Source organism: Pongo pygmaeus, chromosome 8 (assembly GCF_028885625.2).
Source record: "Pongo pygmaeus isolate AG05252 chromosome 8, NHGRI_mPonPyg2-v2.0_pri, whole genome shotgun sequence".
Taxonomy (NCBI): Eukaryota; Metazoa; Chordata; class Mammalia; order Primates; family Hominidae; genus Pongo; species Pongo pygmaeus.
Window position 1 is genome coordinate 102,346,766 of NC_072381.2, and position 25,120 is coordinate 102,371,885.

Below are 25,120 nucleotides of genomic sequence, written 5' to 3' on the forward strand. Positions count from 1 at the left end.
GGGTGTGATCTTGGCTCACTGCAACCTCTGCCTCCCAGGCTCAAACCATCCTCCCACCTCAGCCTCCCAAGTAGCTGGGACCACAGATGTGCACCACCACACCTGACTAATTTTTTGTATTTTGTATTTTGGCTTGGGCCCACATCCAGCTCCTGGAGAATGGCTGGGTCAGGGCCCCTTCCTTTTTTGGGTACTGGCTCTACTGTTCTATCTGTAAAATGAGGTGTTGGAAGGTGAATGAGATAGTTTTACACACCAGGCAAATATAAGGGACACTTGGTAATATGTTCTGATCAATTGCTTGGAATATAATTAAAGCCAGCATTTAAATATCTTAGAATATGGCCACAAAAAATGTTCAGAGGGTCACCGCTCACAACAATCCAAACTAGAAACAACCCCAATATCCATCAAGACTAGAATAGATGAGGAAAGTGTGGCCTGTTCCTCCAAAGGAACATTACCTAGCAATGGGAATGAACAGACCACAGCTGCCACGGTGGCATGAATGGATCTCACAGACAATGCTAAGCAAGAGAAGCCAGATACAAAAGACTATCACCCATATGATTCCACTTGAACAAGGTTAAAAATCGACAAAATTCGACTATATTATTTAGAAATGCATACGTAAATGGTAATGCTGTAAAGAAAATAAAAGAAGTGATCCTCATAAAGTCAGGACAGCAGCTGTCTCGGGTAGGGGAGGAGACAGCAATAAGGATTAGGAAGGGACAAGGTGCTAGCACTGTTCTTTTTTTTTTTTTTTTTTTTTTCTGAGACAATCTTGCTCTGTCACCCAGGCTGGAGTGCAATGGCACGATCTTGGCTCACTGTAACCTCCGCCTCCCGGGTTCACGCGATTCTCCTGCCTCAGCCTCCCAAGTAGGTGGGACTACAGGCACCCGCCACCCAGCCCGACTAATTTTTGTATTTTTGGTAGAGATGCGGTTTCACCATGTTGGTCAGGGTGGTCTTGAATTCCTGACCTCAAGTGATTCACCTGCCTCTGCCTCCCAAAGTGCTGGGATTACAAGCGTGAGCCACCGCGCCTGGCCGAGTATCCTTAATTTTTGACTTGGTATCTACATGTGTGCTAGCTTTATGATTATTTGTGAAACTGTACTTTTTTTTGCACTATTTACTTTTTGCATTATTATTTTCCATATATACCATATGTTGTATTTCACAATGAAAGATGTTTTTTGAAAGTCTTTTAGGCTCTCAGGCCCGGCACCCTCTCCAGAGGGCAAGGCGTCTGCAGGCGAGGGATCTGGGAGCAACAAGCACAGGCTGGGGCTTAGAAATGACTCACAGCTGTGGCCTCGGGGCCCCCCACCCCAGCCCTGCTGGGACTCACAGAGTGGTCAGCTGGCTCATGTTGGTGAAGGAGGAATTGCTTAAGGAACTGATCTTGTTGTTGCTCAGGTCCCTGGAAAAGGCAAAGGCATCATGGTTTAGAAAGAACTCACTCAGCCCTGGCTCACATTCACGGGCTTCTTCCTCTCCCTCACTCTGCCCAGGGCCATTCCCCAGCCAGGTTGGCCGGGGGTGGAGAGGAGCCCTGGTGCACAGCCCCGGGTCTCAGCGCTCGCTTAGCTACAGCCCTGCGCTGCTCCCTCAACTCCCTCAGGTACCAGGGCCTGGTGCCTCCATTTCCTGACCCTCACCCCCATCCCTCTGCAAGCAGAACCTGGCTCTGCCCCCTTCTACCATGGGAACACTCCCACCAGGGTGTTGGTGGCCTCCCGACCAGAGCCAGCACTCTCTCCTTCCTCTTCCAGCACCTTAGGTGGGCTGGTTCAGAAGCCCTCCCTACGAGGCAGGCCTATGAGGGAGAGGGCAGCCCCATTTGACAAAGACCCAGAGTCTCAGAGGGATCCGTGACTCTTGAAGGGTCACCAGCTGGTCGGAGGCAGAGCCAGATTCAAAGCCGGTCCACTGGCCACAAGCCCAGGTTCCTGCTGTGGCCTCTCTGAGTCACCTGTCGCATCTGACACAACTGACCGCTCTTCTCCTCGTCTCAAAACTCCCGCCACCCGCTTTCCTCCACTCCCGACTGTCTTTGGGGGCCTTTGGCTGTGCCTCCTCAGTCTCTGGTAGAAGCTTCCTTTGTACTCAGCCCAGAGGCATGGGGATTGCTAAACCCCATCTGTGCCCTGTTTAGTCCAATCTGGGTGTCTTCGGGGACGCCCCTGTGCTGACAGCGCCCCCCTCCCCACGGCCCCAGCGTGTCCTCTCATGAACTCCTCCTCCTGATGCCCACAGATACTCAAACTCCATCCTCATCTTGTGCTCCCTACCACACCCCGTCCCCCAGGCTCCAGCTCCATGATGCTGCCTGCCCATACACCTGCCCTCTCATCCCACCCATCTGATCCGCCCCTGGCTGGTGGCCCTGGTCACCTCTCGTGCCATGCCCTCCTCCTGAGCAAGCGTCCTCTCTCTCTGGCTCCTGCCTGGGATTCTGACCCAGGCACTCTCTCACCCACTGCTTTGCCCCTTTTGATCCATCTGCCATGAGGGAGGCACCAGAGCAATCTCTCTATGACACAAAGCTGACGAAACCCCACAGTGGCACCCATGTGCCTAGCATGTGGACTCCAGGCCCTCTAGCTGGCCACCTGTCGGCACTCCTGGGCCTGGCCCCTGCCCCTCCCTCCCTCTGCTTCCTGCTCCAAAGGCTTCCCAGGCTTAGGATTCACTAAGCTTCTTGAAGTTCTCTGAGCAGACTACACTCTGTGGCCCCAGACAGCTTATTCCCTCTGCCCACCAATGAACTCCAACTCGTGTTCCAAGATGCCCTCCCCACAAGCTGCCTCCCTGAGTTGATCACATCCTCCTTGAGCTACAGCCCTAATCAGCATTGACCTCTGTTGGAACCCTTATCACCCACACGACCTTATGCGCCCCCTCCCCTCCCCTGCATCCTCCCTAAACCGTGACAGTCTGGAGAGGGGGCCATGACTTTGGGGCCTTCACATCTGCCTACTTCATGTGCTCTCAGCTCAGGAAACATTTAGAAAATGCAACGATGTACCCTGCCTTCATCTTCTCCTCCTGAACGTTCCTCTAATCTAATTCCAAATCATTCCACTGTCTTTGGAGATATATTTAAGTGCTCTACTGAATGTTCAACACACTTTGTGGTCCTCCCCTGTGATGAGGAGGTGGTGGTACTTCATCCCCCAAGAGGCAGTTTCACCGGCTCAAAGCACTCTGACACCAGCCACTGAATCCCACTACTCCATCCCCTTTCCACCCCTCCCATTGGAACATTCAACACACATGGGCCAGGTCATTAAGCAAAGATAGATAAATTGGAGCTTCAAAATCCTGTAAGCCAGAGCCACCCAAAGTAGCCAGTCCTTGAACTAAATTTCACCAACCCACAATAAGAAACTTGGGCCAAGATCCGGTCACCACACCTAGCTTAGTTTAGCGAACATTGTCTCCATAGCAAGACTTTCTCCACAAAGGAAGCAATACATTGATTTAGATTCTGGTGTAAGCGCCATATCTAATTACAAACCCATGACAAACAGTTCTGGGACTGATGATGTGGGCCCGTAGATTGCACTTGGAGTGGCACTGCTCCAAATCACACTAAGATGGAATGTTCTCTGGACTTCCTTTTGGTAGAATCTGGCCAAGGAGCAGATAAAGACAATTGAAGTGAGGAGCTAGGTAGGCTAGAAAACTAAAAGGAGCTGAACTTATTATCCTGAGGCTTATTTTGTATATTTTCATGGAGTAGAAAGGTTCAAAGGTGGAAATAATAGAAAAGCAGAGGCGTAGCCTGAAGAAAAACTTAGTTACAGGTATGTATTTGTAGCTGCCATAGTTCATACTTGGTTTGAGAGCTGAGCTGGACGGAGAAGCTTTCCATCACCCTCCACTTCTCCTGGCTCCTTGGCTCCTAACCTTGCAAGAATAACCTCTTTGTGTGTGTGTGTGTGTGTGTGTGTGTGTGTGTGTGTGTGTGTGTGAGACGGAGTTTCACTCTTGTTGCCCAGGCTGGAGTGCAATGGTGCGATCTCGGCTCACTGCAGCCTCCACCTCCCGGGTTCAAGCGATTCTCCTGCCTCAGCCTCCCGAGTAGCTGGGATTACAGGCATGTGCCACCATGCCCAGCTAATTTTGTATTTTTAGTAAAGATGGGGTTTCTCCATGTTGATCAGGCTGGTCTCGAACTCTCCAACGTGAGTTCGAGAGGTTATCCGTCCGCCTCAGCCTCCCAAAGTGCTGGGATTACAGGTGTGAGCCACCGTGCCCGCCCGGCCAGGATAACCCCTCTTAACAGTCACAACCAGCCTCATGGGATCTTTGTTTGGGGAGATAGCGTGGGCAGGAGGAGGAGGCAGGTCCAACCCAACATGGCCTGGAACTATGTAATTGCCAATCGTGGCCACTAGGTGGCAAAACAGCTCTAGGCACAGCTGTTCCCAGAAGGGAGTGGGGAAAGGAAAAAAAGCGGGATCTGCCCAGAAGTGAGGTCCTTAGGAAATTCCAGGAAAGCCGGAGTCCTGATGGTTAGATGCCAAAGGCCCTCCTGTCCTCAAGCGGCCTGGATACTTACACGAGCTGCAGGTACTTGAAGGTAGACAGCTGTCCCGGAACCAGCGTGAACTGGTTCCCGTCCAAATAGCTGCAGAGAGAACACAGCGGCGTTAGTGCCCATCTCCACCTCTAGTGGTGCCCCACGCTGGGGACAGCCTTCCCTGCAGCCAGGGACTTCTCTCTCATTTCCTCTCCTCCACATACGCCACACGATGGGCCCAGAATCGCTTATGGGAGGAGAAAATGTGTACGTTGTTGAAGCCATCTGGGGAGGTGCCACCCAGAGGACTTGGTAAAAAGCCAAGAGTCACGTGGCCTCTCTCGGTTCCCTTCTCACTTCCCTTCTCACCTTCCCAGCCTCCTCCTTGTCCATGGACACTCCCCGGGCCCCTGCCTTCCCCTCCCTGCTCTGCTCTTTCCTGGCCAAATAGATCTGATTTGCATGTTACCGGGCACTGCCAGCTCCCAGGGCCCCCTGTCTGCCTGCTGGCATGGGCTGTGAAGCTGACTCACAGCCAGACTGCCCAACCAGTTTCCCCTCATTCCATCAGCACCCCTCTGCCTTCCTGCCTTCCAGGCTCCACGCCCTGATGTCACTTCTCCACCTCCCTCTGCAGCCAGTGCCACCGCTGCTCTCTCACGGCTTGCTTTCCTTGCACTCTCATGCCACCTGCCGACTGTGCACCACCACCCATGCCCGGGCTCCTGCTGCAGCCTCTTCTGTCTGTTCTCTGCACCTTGGACCTCCCTTCTGGCCTCCACTCTATTCACTGCTATCCAAGTCACTGTCCTTAAAACCAAGCCCACAGAAATCCTCCTAAGCCCAAAGCTTCCCAAGGTTCCCGTTTCTACAGGATAGAGCTTGGGATTCAATATGCTCTGAACCTTCCCCTCTTTCCTTCATCATTGACCATTCGTGCCTCCAGCCTGAAGGTTGCTAAGCAGTGGCCCAATGCCAGGAGCTGAGCCAAGTTGGGCTCCAGCACAGGATCCCCACCCCCCAACTTACTACAGCCTGCAGGACAGCTCTCCCCCACTTCCCAAAGCCCCAGAGAGGAGCAAAAGGAGGGCTGTGCTCATCCTTACCCCTCGCTCTGCATCACACAAACTGACTTCCCACCCATCTCGTTTGATCCTCGAAGCAGCCCTCGTCCATATACCCAAGTAGTCCCATTTCACAGATGACAAAACTGAGGTTTAGAGAAGTTAAAAGATTTTCGCAGGCTCTGAACTTCAGCACCTTCAGTCAAAGAATGTAGGCTGCCCCACCCAACCCATTATTCTCAGGGCTGCTAGGAGACTCCAAGGAGAAAACAAGGACTCATGAGGTTGTAGGACACTAACTCTGCAGTAGAAAACAGGGTGAAGACGGGGCAGGCCAGGCCCAGAAAAAGGCCCGCAGTGGTTGATGTGCTTGTGAAGAAAAGGCCAGCCTTGCTGGTAATGCAAGGAATAACAAATGGAAGCTTCATTGCTGGTCCTGGGGGTGGGGGGAGAAAAGTTCAGCTTTGGAGGCCTGGAGGGATCAACACCAGAGCACAGGAAGAGGTCAGAGGTCAGGAGCTGGCCAGGACCTTTCATCGGGAGGTGTCTGCTGAAGAGGTCCCAGCTCTCCATCCCTGTTTGTCAAATCCATCTATGTCCAATCCTCCACATGTGCTCAGATACCAAATACCAATCGGCCAGGATTTCAGCACCATACTCAGTGCTGACCCAGGGACGCAAGAAGGCCACCTTCTCACATGGTCAATGGGAGTGCAAAGGAAGCAGATTTTCTTGGAAGACCATCAGGCAAAAGGCAGCAAGAGTCCTAAAAACGCACCGTTCTCTGACCGGCGATTTCAGTGAAGGGGTGTTAGCACTGGTGCTATTTATGACAGTGAAAAAAAAATTGGAAACAACTTAAATATCCAACAAAAGGGGTTTTGTTATCTGGATCATAGTAGATTCATGTGAAGAACATTACACTGCTGGTACTAAAATCACATTTGTGTCTTCATGACGCAGGAGCCTCAGACAATGATAGGTGGGAAAGCAATGTTTTCCTTATTTTAAAGGCAGAGCTTAGTTTAAAGGGAGGAAGCACTCGCTGCCATGCGGTCATCAGGTGACCGCAGAGGGGGAATCAGAGAGAAGCTCAAAGCATTCCTGGAGGCAGTGTTTTCTGCAAAGCCCGAACTCCAGCTCCTAGTCAGTTAATGCCTGCTCTTGGTCATCTCCTCCTCCCAGCCCCTCAGGAAATGCCCCCACTGTCCCGGTCCGGTAGACCCACGTGAAGGGGGCAAGGCCTTGAGCTACTCACAGTTCTGTGACATTCTTGGGAATGCCCTTGGGCAGGGCCCGCAGGTGCTTGTTGCTGCATCGGACCACGGTGTCCAGGCAGGCACACTCCTGTGGGCACTGTGGGCGGGGCAGGCAGCCCCCCTCCTCCTGGCCTAGGGAAGAAGGCACAAAGCCCCTGTCAGGGAGGGGGACGGGCCGCTGTAGGGCCTCCTACAGTCAGGGCCATGCTCTGGGGCCTCTCAGAACAGAAGACCCCTCTGACACTACCTTGGCCATCAGTAAGTCTCTGCACCACACCTCCCCCCAAGCCACCACCACCACCAGGGATGAAGCCCCCTGGAGCAGTTTTGAGGTTAAAATAGGTCTTGAGTTGATCTCTTTCTCCTCAAACTCAAAGTGGACCTGGTCAAAATAGAACAGGAGGATGGCCGCACACCATCCCATCCCCGGAGTGCCTGCTACTCCGGGCACTGGATCGACATTGTCTCCTTAACAGCACAGTCAGGGGTGCAGCATCGTCCCCTAGAATGCAGGCATGAGGAGGACGGAGACCTGGGCCTCTTTTCTCCTGTTTTTTCACTGATAGAGCCCAGTGCCTAGTGCAGTGCCTGGCATGCAGCAGCCCTCAAAACAGATGAGTTGAGTGAATGAATGAACAAGTGGATGAATTTCCATTTTACTGAGCTCTGGAGATGTTAGGCAACTTGCTTGAATCATAAAGTGGGTCCAAGGCAATGCAGAGTCTGAGGCCAGGTCTGGCTGAAGCAAAATCTGAGCCCTCGATACCACACCATCCCTTCATTGATTCATTCGTCTATTCAATAAATCTGTGCCTTCCTTTCTGCTGATTGGGTGTCAGAGAGATGATAATATCACCACGGTCAGAGTTCTTGAGGACACTGGGATGTTGGTAGCACATGCTTCCGGGTGACAGACACCATCGGTTATGCAGGTCGCCTGTGTGCAGGCCCCATATGATAAGGGTGAACTCACTGAATCCTCAGAACAGCTCTCTAGTGAATGTGTTACTATTAGCCCATTGGAGCAATGAGGAACCTAAGGGCAGAGTGGTTCAGAAACTTGCCCCAGCCTGGAGCAAGCAGCCTGCCTCCAGAACCTGCTCCATTGGCCACCAGGCTCTCAGCAGCAACATCTTAGAAATATTCACATCCTTTCACCTCTAGGAAGCTGTTCTAAGGGGGAGTGGAATATATACGTAGGGAGCATCTACACAGGTGCTCCTGGCAGCACGATGCATTGGAGCGGGACTTGGGAGGTTGTCTGAATGCCCAGCAGCAGGGGGCTGCTTACATCAATTGTGGTGCCTTCCAGATAGTGGTCCATCCTGTTGAAAGGTTTTCACAGGTGGCCCTGCAAGATCCTCTGTGTGCCACACTTGTGCACATGAGCACACAGCAAAGATCTGGAAAGCCACATAGCAAATGTCGACAGGAGTTATCCAGAGTTGGGGCATGGGGGCCGGGTGGTAGTGGACAAATCGGTAATTTTTTTTTTTTTTTTTTTTTTTTTGAGACAGATTCTCATTCTGTTGCCCAGGCTGGAGTGCAACGGTGTGATCTCGGCTCACTGCAACCTCCACCTCCCAAATTCTAAAGATTCTTCTGCCTCAGCCTCCCAAGTAGCTGGGACTACAGGCGTGCACCACCATGCCTGGCTAATTTTTGTATTTTTAGTAAAGAGAGGGTTTCAGCATGTTGGCCAAGCTAGTCTTGAACTCCTGACCTCAGGGATCTGCCCACCTCGGCCTCCCAAAGTGCTGAGATTACAGGCATGAGCCTCTGCACCTGGCCTGTCAGTAACGTTTTTTAATCTTCCTTCTGGTTGTCCTTGGTTGTTGTTGTTTTAAGGAATGAGGATGCATTTCTTTTGTAAAAAGAAGGATAAAAGGAAACCGTATCTTGGAAAAAATAATGCTTCCAAAGGATAGTTAATGGCATGAGAAAATGCCCAAAATATATAGTTAGGTTGTAAATGAATCAGAAATTTTTTAAAAGACTTGCAAGCTATTATTATATAAATTAATAAAATATATATGTAAATAGTATAGACTCTTTTTTTAATTTTAGAAGTCGGAAGCAAAAGTATTCTTAGAGAATTCATTAATTTTGTTTAGAAAATACCCTGATGGTGTTTCTTGGGGTGAAAGTCAAAGCTCCCCATTGCCACGTGGCCTGGCCAGGCCAGCTGAGGGTGGAGCTGCCACCGGGAGCAGGCTGCAGGGGGTAGAAGGCAAGAAAGTGAGAGACCAGGGAGAAGGGAGGCACCTTAGCACCCAGAAGCGGAGAAGGGGGCTGGAAGCTGAGGTCAGCCAGGGAGAAATTCCCCGCAGCAGGGTGCTGAGAGACACTAAGGATGGGATGGCTGCACTGAGAAAAATCTGCTTCCTACAGTGACCTTCCGTGCTCGGTGCTGTGGGGAAAAAATGAGGGACGGGACTACCCTGAGAAGTCCCAGGAAACAGGGCATTGGAGCAAAGAGTGACCTGGGTTTCCTACATATGGGGGAGGGGACTCAAAAGGGTTCCATTGCATATTAAGATAAGGTGACCCCATGAGTCTAGAGCACTTAGGGACAGCCAAAAGGCAGGTCTGAGTTCACCAAACCTACAGAAAGAAACTACACTAAAATGGGAACTGTTTTCTGTGAGCCATGGAATAACAGGTAAAGTTTACTTCCTTCTTTTATCCATATTTTCCCATTTTTTAAGGATAGGAACTTTATTGCTCTTCTAACCACACAAAGACACCACCAGGCAGGGGCTTCTCCTCGCCTCTCCTGGAAACAGGGCCTCCCCTCCCCACCTAACCTCTCCTCTCAGGGGCATGCCAGGGGGTGCTGCCTGTCCACTCCCATCTTCCTCACCTGCCCCACCCCGCTGGTTGGACCCAGGGCGCCCTCTCCCTTGCCACCGGGGGGCCACGAGTTACCTTCCTCACACCTGAAGTCAGGGAAGGCCACATCCTGCAGGGGAATCTGCCGCAAAAAGTCAGGGTTCTGGCATCGCGGGTTCCCCGTCACGATCTTGCGCTTCCGTAGCCAGCCTCCTAGCCAGGCCAGCTGGCAGTTGCAGTTGAAAGGGTTGGCCAGGAGATTCCTGGAAGAGGCAGGCCAGGCGGCCATGGAGACACTCTGCCCCTCTCAGCGGTCCCAGCAAACCTCTCCTGTCCACCACGGACACACAGCCACATGGCCACACGGCACTGTCTCCCAGACCACCACCCATCACCAAGAGGACCGGCTCTCAGGACCGGAGGGAGACTTCGAAATGTGGAACCCACGTTTCAGCAAACCACGAAGACCCAGCACCCCCAGGGTGAGCTCTTTCAAAGTGGCTGCCCGAGACGGTTGGGATGGTTGCTCCAGAGCCCCCGCCCGCCTGTCCTGGAGGCCGGACTCACAGTGTGGAGAGGGACTGGAGGGTGTCGAAGGCCCCTGGGGATACGGTGGTGATCTGGTTGTCGTAGAGCGAGAGGAGCCGGACGTTGCGCAGGCCCGTGAAGCTGTCGTTGTGGATGCAGCTGATGCGGTTGTTCCGCAGCATTCTGGGGAGGAGCCGGGGAGAGAGGAGGGGACCCTTGCTGCCCTGCCAGCCATCCACCTGGGCCACGCAGCTTCGGCCACCACAGCTCGTTCATAGTTCTCCTCCATAGGCCGCAAGCCACAGAGCCAGGAACACGCACCAGCCAGGCCCCGGCCAGGTGAGGCGAGTTTTACACACCTGTGCCCACTCCAGACCCGCCCCCGCCTCTGAGAAGCCTCGAGGCTCTGTCTCCCTCTCTCCCTGCCACTGCCCCGGCCCCCATGCTGGCCTCGCCTCCATGCCCTGGGTGCCCAGAGTTCCTGCCCTTCTTTAGGCCACGCTCCACATCAGTGCCCAGGAGACTTCCTGAAACCTAATCCATCATGTCACTCTCCAGCTTTAAGTCCACTAACAGCCTCCAAATTGCCCACCGAGTCATGCTCGAACTCCTTACTGTGACCTGAGACCATGTCTACCCAGACCCGGATCATCTCAGCCCTGGCACTTGCCTGCCTCCCTAGAGATGGACCAGTCCTCAGCCTGCTACACTGCTGTGACAGTTTTCTGGAATACTCTTTTTCCTCATCTACATCTGGAAAAGCTGCTGTTCATCTTCAAAAACCCAGCCCAAGCCTGATGCAGTGGCTAATGCCCGTAAAAACAGCACTTTGGGAGGCCAAGGATTACTTGAAACCAGGGGTTTGAGACCAGCCTGGGCAATATAGCGATACCTCGTCTCTACAAAAAAATTTAAAACTTAGCCAGGCATGGTGGTGTGCACTTGTAGTCCCAGCTGCTTGGGAGGCTGAGGCGGGAGGATCTCTTGAGCCCAGGAGTTCAAGGTTACAGTAAGCTATGATGGCACTACTGCACCCCAGCTGCCTGGGAGACAGAGTGAGACCCTGTCTCCCTAAACAGCAACAACAATAACAACAAAAACCCAGCTCAATTTCACTTGCCAACCAAAAGTAAAAACAAAAACCAAGTCAACACAGAATAGCCAACTCACAAAAGAAATTAAAATGGTTTACCAACATTCGCAAAAATGTTCAATGTTACTACTAATCAAAGACACTTACGCAATATTGATTTTTTGCCTGCCAAATTAAAAAAGAATGAAAAATATAATAATAATAATAATGACATCCAGGATCTGTGAGAGTGTGAGTGACTGGGCACTTCCACACACTGGCAGGAGATGCCTTTATACCTCCCTGGAAGTGCATTTGGTGAGATGTAGCAAAATCCCCAAAATGACACTTTGTGTTTTCACCCGACTACTCCATCTTTAGGAATTCCTAACAAGAATATCATCATGCATGATACATGAACTTCACAATAAAGATATTGTCACAGAATGAATGTGTTCCCCTCCAATCCCTATGTTGAAGTCCTAATCCCCAGTATGATGGGATCAGGATGGGGGGTCTTTGGGAGGTGATGAGGTCATAAGGGTGGAGCCCTCACGAATGGAGTTGGTGCCCTTATCAAGGAGATCCCAGAGAGCTCTCTCGCCCTCTTCTACCATGTGAAGACACAATGAGAAGTCAGAAGTCTGCAACCCAGAAGAGGGCCCTCACCAGAACCCGTCCATGCTGGCACCCTGGTCTCAGACTTCCAGCCTTCAGAACTTCTGTTGTCTATAAACCTCCAGTCTGTGGTGCTTTGTTATAGCATCCTGAACCCACTAAGGCAGGTATCAATACAACATTGCTTATAAAAAAAAATAGAAACAGCCTACATTGCCAATAATTATGTAATACCTACTCATTCAAACTGATGCAGAGCACTTTTTTTGTATTAGGAATTAAATGTGGAATGGAAAAAAATTTTAATATGTAATGGTGCTCATATTAAGTTTAAGAAAAAAGCAGGTTACTAAATAAAATGTACTATTCCATTAGAATATTTCTGTATGTGTGCATGTATGTATGTATGTATGTATGTGTGTATATGTATGTGTATGCAGGTTTAGAGATATGTAAAAGACTGGAAAGACAGTTGTTTATACCAACAATTAACAGTGGTCATTTCTGGATAGTGATGGGGTATGGGCCCTTGTCTTCTCCTCTGTCCCTATCTAAGTCTTCCTTGGAAAGAATGCAGCTGACTGGACAGCCCCCACGCCCACATTTAAGGACTACTACGTAAGCATAAAGAAAAATGAGGCAGCCTATAGGAATAGCCTGGAAAGATGGCAATGCTCTATTCACAGGTGAAAACAGCAAGCTGCAAAACATAGTGCATAATAAAATTTGCTTTTTGTAAAATAAAGGAACAAAAATCCACAGGGAGTCCGGTCACACATTCATTTACTTCTAAAAATTCCATGAGATGTGCTCAGAGACAAATCTACATCCTGCTGCACGTTTGGGACTTATACCCAGGCAAGTGGCTTTCTAGAGCTGTGGTGTCCAATATAGTAGCCACTAGCTACATGTAGCTGTTTAGATTTAAATGCATTAAAATAAAATGAAATTCAAAATTCAGTCCCTCAGTAGCACTAGCCACATTTCAACTGCTCCACAGCCACACGAGGTGACTGGTCTGGACAGCGTAGACATGAAACATTTCCATCTCTGTGGGAGATCTGACGGACTGCCTGTCTATGGGACACAAGACACACCCTCAGGATCATCTGAAGAGCCAGCCCTGCTGGGGCAGACGGAGGGGGTGTCCTGCATCATGGAGGAACGGATGACCCCAGGATCCCACTGAGCTCCAGATTCTGGTCAGCTCAGGCTGGGCTGTGGGTTATGGGATCCTAGCATCTCAGGGACAGTGCAGCATCCCTGCTTCCCCTATCTACACCCACTGAGTCACCTTGGCAAGGTCATCCAGCCCCTCCTGACTGCAGCAGTGCCAGCCACTCCTGAACTCATGCTGTGCTCTTGCAGCCTGACCAGAGGGCAATGGGAAGGGACCCCTAGGAGGGTCCACATGTCTCCATCCCTTGAGGCCAACCGGGCATCGGCCCCATGTCCCAGGGTACAAGAGAACAGGTCTCACCATAGAGTTGCCAACTTGATTACCTGTCCCAACACAGTCAGGATCCTCAGTTCTCCTCACCCTCCTGCTAGCTGGGCCCAGGGGAGGGGCTCCTCCAGCCTCTCTCTTCTTTTCCCTTGGCTTTGCCTACCTCCTGCAGCTGGCCCACCCTGCTCCCCAGCCCTGCACACTCACAGGGTCCTCAAGCCATCCAGACCCCGGAACATGCCGCTCCGGATGGACTCCAGCTGGTTGGCAGTCAGGTGCAGCTCGCTCACAGAGCCTGCGCCCTCGAAGGCCCCATCTTCAATTTCTGACACCTTGTTGTTGCTCAGATTGCTGGGAGAAGAGGAAGGGGGGAGGATTACATATGGCCAGCGGCCAGGAGCTCAGGCCCCTCCCTTCCTGCAGGCAACACCCCCACACACAGAGTCCTGGCCCCCCCAGTGGGAGCTGCCCCCACCCTGGCATTTCCCTTCTCCATCCCTGGCCAGCATCCCAACAGACACCTTTGCGCCGACGGGTAACTCACATTTTCTTCAGATGTGTAAGTTTTTTAAACATCCCAGTGGCCTCCAGGATGGAAATCTCATTGTTATTCAATCGCCTGTAAGAGGCAAGAATGAACTTGCACATTCACAAATGATGGACATTTCAAATCCCTTCCAAACTGAGAATATTTGGGACTCAAACAGAGAAGACTCCCGGAAGAATTTATCTGGCAAAGCAAATTGATCCTATTTCAAAGGAAGGCTGGGCCTAGTACTGGGAGAGGATATGAATGGGGATATTGTTAACATTAAAAATGCCATGAAAAATTTACAGACGTAAATGACAGATGCTTGCAGGCATCTATGCACATAGACATATGTGTACACAAATTCATATTTTTAGGTAGAGGAATAAAAATAACAAAGAGTTTTGGAATCATGTCCCACAGAATAAGACAAATGCATCGTTGAGAAAAGCCATCCCTGATTCAGGCTGGTGACCTGCCCTGAGTGCCAGAGACTGGCATCTGCTTTTGATGGGTGAGGGGGGCTGTGAATGAAGCAGAGGGCAGCAGGGGTGGGGTTTCTTCCTGCCCAAGCCAGCAGCTGGCATGTCCTGAGCCAGAGGCTCCAATGGTTCAGCCCCAGACAGGGCTGGACCAAGAAAATCCTGGAGTAGGCCAAGGAGGGTTAGTGGCAGTTAGGGACAAGGGAGGGCTGGGGGGGCCAGGGACCCTCACAGTTCGGCCGTGGACTGGGGGATGCGCTCAGGGATCTTGGTGAGCTTCAGGCTGGAGCACTCCACCACGCTGGCCTCACAGCGGCACTTGTGGGGACAGACCACGTCGCTGTTGCACTCGCTGTTCAGCTGATAATCCTCCGTGCCTGCCATGAGAGGGTGGGGGCAGGGGCTGAGGAGCCCAGGGCAGGCTCCCAGCAGTTTGGGTCAACCAAGGCCCCCAGCCTGCCCACCCACTGCCACCATTCCCGCCAGGCTGGCCTTGGTTCCCCCCACTCTCCTACCTGGAATGAAGTACTGCTCTTTGGCTGGGGAGAGAAGCAGAAATACCATAATGCAGGAATCAGCCAGGACCTGCAGTAACAGCCCAGGCCCCAGCCCCACTGCTCAGCTGAAGGCACCCCAGACAGGGCTGAGGAGCCCATCTGCCCAGTCCCTGTGTGCAGAAGGGCGAGCTACAGAGCACGCATGTTCCTTGCCCAGGCTGACACTGGGGGTGTCGCATCCAGTTAAACCTCTTGCAAGGAGTGCCAAAACCATCGAGCTCTCACTTGCAATGGCACAAGGTGGGGACTGTGCTAACTTTACAGGTGGGGACAGGGTACAGGTGGCGTCAGGACCTTGACCAGGATCTAGGCTCAGAAGCTGCCCCACACTGTCCCCAGCCAGATGCCATGTGGACTACAATTGCTAAGGCTGTTTCTGCATCCCAAAGCCTGGAGGAGGCTCCTATCTCACTAGGGTTCCCAGGCCTCCTGAGTGTCTTAAAAGGCTTGACAACAAAGGCATAAAAGAGAACTGGCTGAAAGTGGAGGGACCTGAGTCCTCCCTCTGGGACCTTCGGCAAGCCTTGCTTCTTCCCTAGGCCTCAATAAAATGAGGTGGGACTGAACTACCATTCAGATCAAGTCTAGAATTTTGGGCCCACACCCTCCAGCCTGGGTTCACAGTAATGAAAGACACTTTTGTGGGAGCCATCCAGGAAACATCAGGGGGTCCCTGAGCAGGCTGAATATAGACAGACAAGCAGACAGGTAGGCAGGCAGGCTGGTAGGGAGGCAGGTAGGTGAACAGGTGGGTAGGCGGGCAGGTATGCAGGTGGACAGGTAGGCAGGCAGGCAAGTGGGCAGGAGGGTAGGTGGACAGGTGGGCAGGCGGGCAGGTACCTGAGCACCGGAACTTCTTGCTCTTGATCTGCCCGATGCGCTTGTTGGCGAGGCGCCGGGGACTGGCACAGCGGGCACCACTTGTCTCGATGGGATTGGTGCGCAGGAAGTCTGCCAGCCACTTGAGGTTACAGTCGCAAATGAAAGGGTTCTGGGCCAGGTGCCTGTCCAAAGCAGGCAGATCAGCTATGAGAAACAAGGGCTGCAAACCCGCGCTGACTTCCACCGGGACAGGGCCTCATTGTGGCTGGGGCCAAGGAGGCTGCCTGTGGCCTGGAGCCTAGGGTCAGCCATGGGGGGAAAGGGAGAGTGGGGTGAACCCCCAGGGTGCAGCCCACCACCTCTGGAGAGGTCCTGCCAGCGCACTACAGGTGAAGGGTCTCTGTCACCCGGAGCTTCCTGCTGTCCCTGTCCTACTCCCCATCAAGCCTTATTCTGCCCCCTCTTTTTCCACTCACCTTTCCCTCCCTCTGCCCTGGGACATTTCACGAGCATGAGCGGAGACAGGAAGGACCCAGAGGCTGGCCAGAGCACCCCTGGCCTTTCACAGGCAAGGGAGCCAAGGCCCGGAGAGGGTAACAAAACCCAGGACTGCAGGTGCCCAGGCCACAGCCTCTGACCCTCCCCAGTGGCCATGGGCCCTGGTTTGTCCCCTTTCCTTCAGACTCAGATAGCAGCCTGTCTCCTATAGAGAGGGATGGGGCCAGGATGGCAAGACCTGCTGGAGTCCCTGGGCTTCACAGGGAGTCACCATCTCCACCCTAAGACACAGGAGTGACCTCTCCTTGACCATTTTACAGCTGTCTCTCAACACAAAGAAAACTCAGAAACCACGACTGAGTAGCCCCTTGCTGGGGAATCACTCAGATTCTCTTGCAGGCTGCCTGTGTTGTCAGCAGGATAAATGGGGAGATGGTGGCGGGGAGCCGATGGCCGTGATGGGTTGCTGTGTGCAACCCCATGCTGGCATGCCCACGGGTGGGCTCTGACAAACAGCGGGTTCAGACCAGCCACCTCTGAGCCACCACGGCACTGGGCATGCCCTGCTCATGGCTGTACAAACCCAGCAGCCTGGGAAGAGCATTCCTACACCTGTCCTGGCTCTGGAGAATCGCTTGAACCCGGGGAGCAGAGGTTGCGATAAGCTGAGATTGCGCCACTGCACTCCAGCCTGGGCAACAAGAGCGAAACTCCGTCTCAAAAAGGAAAAAAAAAGAAGTACGGGGAGATGGAGCAGCAGGCCAACTCAAAGAGACTTGCCCTGCCATGGCCACTTTTCTTCCATCTAAGTGCCATCAGTTCAGGCCATCTGACTTACTGGTCTCAGCCCAGGCCCCTGCAAGGGGCTGCAGAACTCTCCAAGCAGAAGAGTAAACCCTTGCCCAGGGTCTGTGCCTAGCTCAGCTCAGACCTTGGCGATGCTCTCTGCTGTCCATCACCTCCTGGGCTCTGCGCTCCGGCCCCCGGTTGGGACCTGGGTCCCTGCCACGTCTCCTTTGCAGTGTCCTTCCCTATTTCCCACCTGAGTTCTTGCTCCTCTCAGCTCCACCAGGTGGACCTGGCCCCTCCCACCTCTTCTGCATCAAGCTCAACATTTATTTCCCCTTTTAAACTTTCAGTTTGCACAGAGAGGATGTGTTTGCTGATATCCTGGGGGCAGAGTTTGTAGCTAATTTAAAACATACCAGGATTTAAGGACTGCTTATGACTCCTCCCCAGCTGCCCATCCACATCTGGCTGTGCCTCAGTGCCCCAGCCCCTGCCTGAACCAATTGCTTCCCTTTATTACCATCTTGGCAGAAAACTGTGTAAAGTCAATCCAATTGTGTTGTTTAGGCATGTATTAAAATACTCAAGGTATGTGGTGTAGAATATCTCCTTTCTAAAAACAGGCTGTGCCAAAAACAACCTATAAAACTTGAACCACCCACAGAGACAGGTGGCTTCTGTATAAACTTTAGTATTTTATACAAATTAGAATTTTTAACAGTTTCAAAGAGCAGGAAGCTGGAAAGGGAAAACACTCAGGAGGAAGAAAAAAAATTCGTTTGGGAAAAAATAATCGTGTTAAAGGAACACCCAAAACCGTGCTGCATATGTGGCCACGCAGCTGCCTCCCTGAACAGTTCTGGCAGTGGAAGGAAAGGAAGAGAGGACTAGTTCTCAGTGTCTTTCTAGATATATGCATTAAGGAGTCACAGCTAAAAATCTTTGGAGGCAGAGGCTCAAAAGCATTAGTCATTAGGGAAATGCAAATTAAAACCACAATGAGATACCACTTCACACCCACTAGGATGGCTAGAATCAAAATGCAAAAAAAAAAAAAAAGACAAATAATACCAAGTGTTGGTGAGGATGAGAATGGGAGAAATTTGGAGCCCTCATAATACATCACTGGTAGGAATGTAAAATAGTACAGCCACTTTGGAAAACACTGGCAGTTTCTTTAAAAAAGTTAAACATGAATTTACCATATGAACCAGAAATTCCAAAAGAAATGAAAATGTTGGCTGGGCACGGTGGCTCACGCCTGTAATCCCAGCACTTTGTGAGGCCGAGGTGGGTGGATCACGAGGTCAGGAGTTCAAGATCAGCCTGACCAAGATGGTGAAACCCCGTCTCTACTAAAAATACAAAAGAATTAGCCGGGCATGGTGGTGGGCACCTGTAATCCCAGCTACTTAGGAGGCTGAGGCAGAGAATTGCTTAAACCTGGGAGGTGGAGGATGCAGTGAGCCGAGATCGTGCCACTGCACTCCAGCCTGGGTGACAGAGCGAAACTCCATCTCAAAAAAAAAAAAGAAATGAAAGTGTTGGTCCACACAAAGATTTGTGAGTGAATATTCATAGCAGCATTGTTCCTAATGCCCCCAAAGTGGAAACCACCCCAAATGTCCATCACCTGGAATGGACAAGCAAATTGTGGTCTATTTACACAATGGAAAAATTATTTGGTGATCAAAAGGAACAAAGTACTGATACATGCTACAATATGAATGAGCCTCAAAAACATTATGCTAAAGAAATAAGTCAGTCACAAAAGATGGCATATTGTATGATTCCAGTTTTTTTTGTTTTGTTTTGTTTTGGAGTCAGGGTCTCAGGCTGTCACCCAGCCTAAGTGCAGTGGTGCAATCAGCTCATTGCACCCTTGAACTCCTGGGCTCAGGGAATCCTCCCACCTCAGCCTCTTGAGTACTTGGGACCCACAGGCATGCACCACCACACCTGGCTAATTTTTAAGAATTTTGTGTAGAGATGTGGATCTCACTATGTTGCCCAGGCTAGTCTCAAACTCCTGGCCTCAGGTGATCTGCCCACCTCAGCCTCCCAAAGCACTGGGATTACAGGTGTGAGCCACTGCACCTGGCCTGTATGATTCCATTTTTACGAAATGTTCAGAAAAGGCAATCTACAGAGAAAGAAAATAGATCAGTGATGGCCAGCAGCTGAGTCTGGAAATGGGGACAAGGGATTTGGAAGGGAAGGTGTTGGAAATGTTCTAAAGTTGAATCGTAGTGATAGTTGAATTCTGGAAATTTACTAAAAATCATTGAATTGTATACTTAGAACAGGTGAACTTCATGGCATGTAAGTTATACCTCAGTAGAGCTGTTTCTTTTTTTTTAAATGTTAAATCTCTTGGGGCAAGTAAAACTGCAGCAAAATCAATACTGTTACACAGGCACTTCCCCACAGATCTTGGAGCTACGGACAAATCAAACACGATTTGGTAAATTTAAATCTGCTCAGGTTTAATAAAATAAGACTCAGTCAAGAAACTGAACCGCTTGAGGTTGTAATAATAGTACCTGATAGTACCTTGGATTTATATTTCTTTTATTCTTGTTCTAAATTGTAGTTCAGTTGTTAACATCTAATAGATGTGCATGAAAGTTCAGTGTTGCTTTACAGCCTTCAATAATGAGTTCTGTTCTTACAGAAAAAGCACAATTAAAGGGGCAGCTAAGTAATTTCTTGGTGATGGTGAAGAGATGCCTGAGATCAAATTCCTGTTTTACTGGATGTTCTGCAACATTAGGTGTGTCACATAACCTCTCTCAGTCTCTGTTTTAGGTAAAATCGGGATGATAGCACCTACCTTCATAGCATCGCTGTAAGTATTATTAAGATAATACATGCAAAGAACAGTGGCTCACATGAGTCTCTCATTCCCATTCCCCATCCCCAAGGTTTTCCTGTGTGTGAGTCCCTGGCCAGTAAATCTCCTTAGCATGTTTCTCTCAGACATTCCGCCAGCTGCTTAAAATAGTCTACCTTGCCAGTGTCTCACTGTACCCTCTAATTTCACATACTTGGCAAGGTTTCCCTATGGGGCTTCCTCTTCGTCTCCCTGGCTATAAGTAAATTAATTGGGAGGAGTTGGGCTGCAGGCAAATTTGTGGGCTTTAATGAGTTTGTCTTTGTGGCTGACATCTCTGGTGATGTGCAGAGTCCCCAGGGGTCACGAGCTGTACCTTTTACTCAGCCTGTTTGGAACCTATCCCAATACCCCATGTAGATGTTATCTGATGAAGAGCACTGCCTGGCATAGACAGGGGCAGGGATTACAGCGACAACAATGGACACAATAATATTAATAACTAATGCTCATTAAATGCACACCACAGAACTCACAAGTCAGCATATCCCATCTAACGGCAGGCTCAGAATTAAAGATGTAGAATGAAGGGGACCATTTAATTGCCTAAGTTTAACCACATAGCAGATGAGAATTTTCCTTACGCGGAAACATTCCAGTTAAATATAAGGATTCTGTTTTAAAGCATAGTCACAACTGCATTAGAAATGAAAAAAGAATGTTAGAATTCTGATATGGTTTGGATGTTCGTCCCCACCAAATCTCATGTTGAAATGTAATCCCCAGTGTTGGAGGCAGGGCCTGATGGGAGGTGTTCGGATCAGTGTTCGGTGTTCAGTTGAATTTGTGTCAGTCTGCTTTTGTGTTTTTATAAAGGAATACCTGAGACTAGGTAATTTATAAAGAAAAGAGGTTTACTGGGCTGAGAGTTCTGTGGGCTGGACGAGTATGGCACCAACATCCGCTCGGCCTCTGGTGAGCCTCAGGAAGCTTACAATCATGGCAGAAGGCAAAGCAAAAGGCTAGGCATGAGAGTGGATCCCTCATGAATGGCTTGGTGCTGCCCTCGTGATAATGAGTGAGTTCTTACTCCGAGTTCATGCAAGATCTGGTTATTTAAAAGAGCATGGCACTCCCCTCCCTCTCTTGCTCCTTCCCTTGTCACGTGATGTGCCTACCCTTGCTTTGCCTTCTGCCATGATTGTAAGCTTCCTGGGCCTCACCAGAAGCCAAGCAGATGTTGGTGCCGTATGTGTACACCCCACAAAACTGTCAGCCAAGTAAACCTCTTTTCTTTATAAATTACCTAGTCTCTGGTATTCCTTTATAGTAACACAAAAACAGACTGATACAAATTCAAAATCACCATTTCAGGATTGCTAATGAATTAATAGGTTCAAGCACTGAGACCAATGGCTGTTTTTATTACAAAAGGGAGACAGCCAGACATCTGTCTGCCTTCTGATGGGAAGTCCACAATCCCATCTATAAAATCATCTTGCCAAATAAGTCAATCAAAACTGAACCTGACCAAGCTCCTAGATCCAATTTTCAATCTGCAGGACACAGAGAGGGCAGAGGAACACGTGAAACTACACCACAGGGATGCAATCAACAAAGTCCAGACCCTACAGAACCAATGACGCAGTGTCTTCAACAAATCAATTACAAGGAAAAGAGAAATGGAGAGGACACATAGATTAAAAGCAATTTAAGAGGTACATCAACCAACATAAACCAACATCAGCCAATTATATTGCACAGGCTTTATTTAAATCCTGATTCAAATTATTAAAAAATTGCATAAGATTCCAGGTGTGGTGGCTAACATCTGTAATCCTAGCACTTTGGGAGGCCAAGGCGGGTGGATCACGAGGTCAGGAGTTTGAGACCAGCCTGGCCAACTTGGTGAAACCCCATCTCTATTAAAGATACAAAAAATTAGCCAGGAGTGGTGGCAGGCACCTGTAATCCCAGCTACTTCAGAGGCTGAGGCAGGAGAATCACTTGAACCTGGGAGGTGGAGGTTGCAGTGAGCTGAGATTGTGCCATTGCACTCCAGCCTAGGTGACAGAGGGAGACCCCGGCTCAAAAAAAAAAAAACAAAAACAAAAAAATTGCATAACATGTAAGAGACACTTGGAAATTTGAACACTAATTAGATACTTGATGACATTAAGGAATTAATTGTACAGGACTGGAAACTGGGTGATGAAAACCTGGGGGTTCACCATAGTACTCTTTGTTTTTTTTTTGAAACAGGGTCTCTCTGTTGCCCGGGTGGGAGTGCAGGGGGTGTGACCACAGCTCACTGCAGCCTGAACCTCCTGGGCTCAAACAATCATCCTACTTTAGCCTCCCAGGTAGCTGGGATTACAGGTGTGTGCCATCACACCTGGCTACTTTTTTAAAAAGAAATTTCTTGTGGAGATGGGGTGCCCAGCCCTGTTACCCAGGCTGGTATTGAACTCCTGGGCTCAAGCAATCCTCCTGCCTCAGCCTCCTAGACTGTTGGGATTACAGGCATGAGCCACCATGCCTGGCCCACAGTACTACTCTTAATCTGCTTATAATTTTCCACAATAAAATATTACAACAAATTACCAGATTTATTGCTCTCTAATTTTTTATTCACAGTCACATTGTCATTACTGTATTTCATCTGATTTGACATTATGAATTGTAAGAGGCACTACTATTTTTTGTACTATCAATAAAGAACAAAATGCTGCCAACTAAGTGATGTACCACTGATTATAACATGCATCCCAATTTCAGAGCTGTTAATGTGGAAACAACATGTGTCTTAGAATCAGTGTGATATATTACCATCATCATCACCATCAATATTATTGTTAGCTAAAGCCAGCATTTATCAAGCACTTGTGATGAGCTAAGCTTCGTACAAACATCCTCTTTAATCTCATAACAACCCTATGGGAAGGCGTCCCCGTCTTATGGATAAATAAAAATGAGGCCCAGAGAAGCTGCCCAGAATCACACAGCCAATAAGAGGTCTAGGTGGACTTTGAACCTAGGACGGTCTAACCCAGGTCTGTGTCCTTCCTCTGTAAGGGGCCACCTCCAGTGAGCACAGCAGCCCAGAGCCGGACAGCTGCCTGTCCCTGGGGGCTGCAATCTTCCCCAGGCCCGCCTGCTGGGAGGGGGGAAGAAGAAGGCATCAGGGCACTCACAGAGTCTGGATGGCCCGCAGGGAGGTGAAAGTGCCCTTGGCGAGGCTCTGGATCTTGTTGTCATACAGGGAGAGCAGTGAGAGGTTCTGCAGGTCCTGGAAGGCATCGGGCCGGATGCAGTTGATCTTGTTGGCATTCAGGAGCCTGTGGGCAGAGCCAGGACCAAGTGGTGAGGAGAGAGGCTCGACACGAGACCCATCTCAGGTCCTGGGCACCTTCTTCGGTCCCGGCCTGCGTTATTACAGGGAGGAGCCCACCGGAGCAGGCCCAGGGAATCTGCCCTCTGGATGTGTGCCCCACGGAGAGGGGCCCGGAACTCCGACTGCCTTCTCCATGCACAGGGACATCTCGGTCAACTCACTCTTCTCTCTTTCCAAGAACTGCTAGAGATGCCCTGTGGGATTCCGGGAAAGCATAGAGCCACCTTGTGAAGGCATTTTTGGGGGGGTTCCTCCTCCTTCCCAGAAGTCCACTGGGTTCCCCAGGCAGCTGAGTTGGAGCATTTGTGTCCTATGCCTCTTGAGCCCTGGGAGACAATCCTTGCCTGAAAGTTCATGGTTCAAGGAGGCCGAGCTGGCCTGGGTGTCCCCCTGCAGGAGAAAGCTCTGTCCCCAGCCACACCAAGCTCCTCATGAGCACGGGCCGAGTCTCAGGAGCCTCTCTGCTTTGGCATCCTGTGAGCAGCTCTGAAGCTGCCTCTACCTCCCTCTCTAGCCTCTGCAGAGCCCTGGAGACTTTCTCAGCCCTAGTGGGTCTGCCTGTCTTCCAAGCTCATTGTCTCATTTGAGTCCCATACCCCAGAGAGGCCTAAAGGGACAGTCTAGCAGGCCAGAGGAATGCTGGCCCTTCCCTGGGTCCCACCCAAGACACCCAGGATTCATTCTTACAGGAGCTGTAGGGTGTATAAGCCTCCAAACACACCACGGGGGAGGTCTGTGATCTTGTTTCCATAGAGGACCCTGGAGAAAAGGCAGCAGAGAGGAGGGTTAGAGGACAGCCCACCAGGGCAATAGCACAGCTCTGCAGACGGCCCCAGCTCAACAGCGCTGCCCCTAAGCCATTTACATGGAGCACATCCTAATGGTGCATATTCGTTATAGCAACTTGTCCACAGATGACAGTAAAGTGTCTTAAGAAAGGGTTGCCTGCTTCTGGGCATAAAGTGCCCTATGGGCTAGAGATGCCCCTGACTCCAATCACTAACAAAGCAGCTCCTGCTCCACCATCCTCACACGTGGACCCCACAGAAGGCTGCAAAGGGGCGCTTCCTGGGAAATTCATCTGGTCCAGAATCCAAAAGGAGATTGTTGAGAGAAGAGAAAATCCCATGGGCAGGAATAATTAACATATTTTCAGAGAGTTACAGGAAAAAATAGAATGCCAGACGGCACATGCAGTGTGAGATCCGGATGGTGGGACTTCAAGCATTTTTTTTTTTTTATACTTTAGCATTTTCAAAGTTTTCTGCATTGAGCATGAATTCCATGTATAGGTTTTTTAAAAAAACAAAAGTTCAAAAAAACACATGTAGACATGGGTGGGTTCAGGAGGACAGTGAAAACATCCAGGAGGTTTGGGGAGGGGGGTTGTATGCCATTCCCAATATCATAATTGGACCCCACAAGCTACCCTCGTAAACGTTCAAGCTGAGTAAAAAATCCTGGGTACTCCCTCCTCAAACACGGCTTCAAGGTCATTCCTGGAGTGGGGCACAGCAACAGCAAAGGCCCTGCAGTGGGAGCTGTGTGCGCCTGTCCTGTGTGGACAGCTGACAGGGCCAGTGTGGCTGGAATGGAGGGAACAAATGGGACGGGAACTTGGTCTTTACCCAGCCAGCATCAGGAAGCCATTGAGACAGCATCAGATTCCCATTTCAGAAACACCCCTCAGGCTGCTGGGTGGGAAGTGGAGCAGAGGGGGCAGGAACTGAAGCAGGGTGGCAAGGTCAGGGCTGGCCGAGATAGACACTGTTGATGGGGTGTACTGGAATCATCCACGTTCCTATATGCAGGGAGGTGGCTGTGACCAGGTACCCATGAACAACAGAAACCCACTT

General features: G+C 50.4%; 1 protein-coding gene across 3 annotated transcripts in view; it reads right to left on the bottom strand.

Moving 5' to 3' along the window:
- Positions 1 to 25,120, bottom strand: part of SLIT1 (slit guidance ligand 1) — a 187,958-nt gene that overhangs the window by 34,906 nt on the left and 127,932 nt on the right. For all 3 annotated transcript variants that reach the window (XM_054435415.2, XM_063670051.1, XM_063670052.1), the window contains 12 exons: positions 23,952 to 24,023; positions 23,065 to 23,208; positions 15,769 to 15,932; positions 14,887 to 14,910; positions 14,604 to 14,748; positions 13,905 to 13,979; positions 13,568 to 13,711; positions 10,263 to 10,406; positions 9,792 to 9,958; positions 6,863 to 6,995; positions 4,580 to 4,648; positions 1,361 to 1,432 (listed from right to left, as the gene is read on the bottom strand). In XM_054435415.2, coding sequence (XP_054291390.2) covers positions 1,361 to 1,432; positions 4,580 to 4,648; positions 6,863 to 6,995; positions 9,792 to 9,958; positions 10,263 to 10,406; positions 13,568 to 13,711; positions 13,905 to 13,979; positions 14,604 to 14,748; positions 14,887 to 14,910; positions 15,769 to 15,932; positions 23,065 to 23,208; positions 23,952 to 24,023 — 1,353 coding nt within the window. The remainder of the gene's footprint in view (positions 1 to 1,360; positions 1,433 to 4,579; positions 4,649 to 6,862; positions 6,996 to 9,791; positions 9,959 to 10,262; positions 10,407 to 13,567; positions 13,712 to 13,904; positions 13,980 to 14,603; positions 14,749 to 14,886; positions 14,911 to 15,768; positions 15,933 to 23,064; positions 23,209 to 23,951; positions 24,024 to 25,120) is intronic.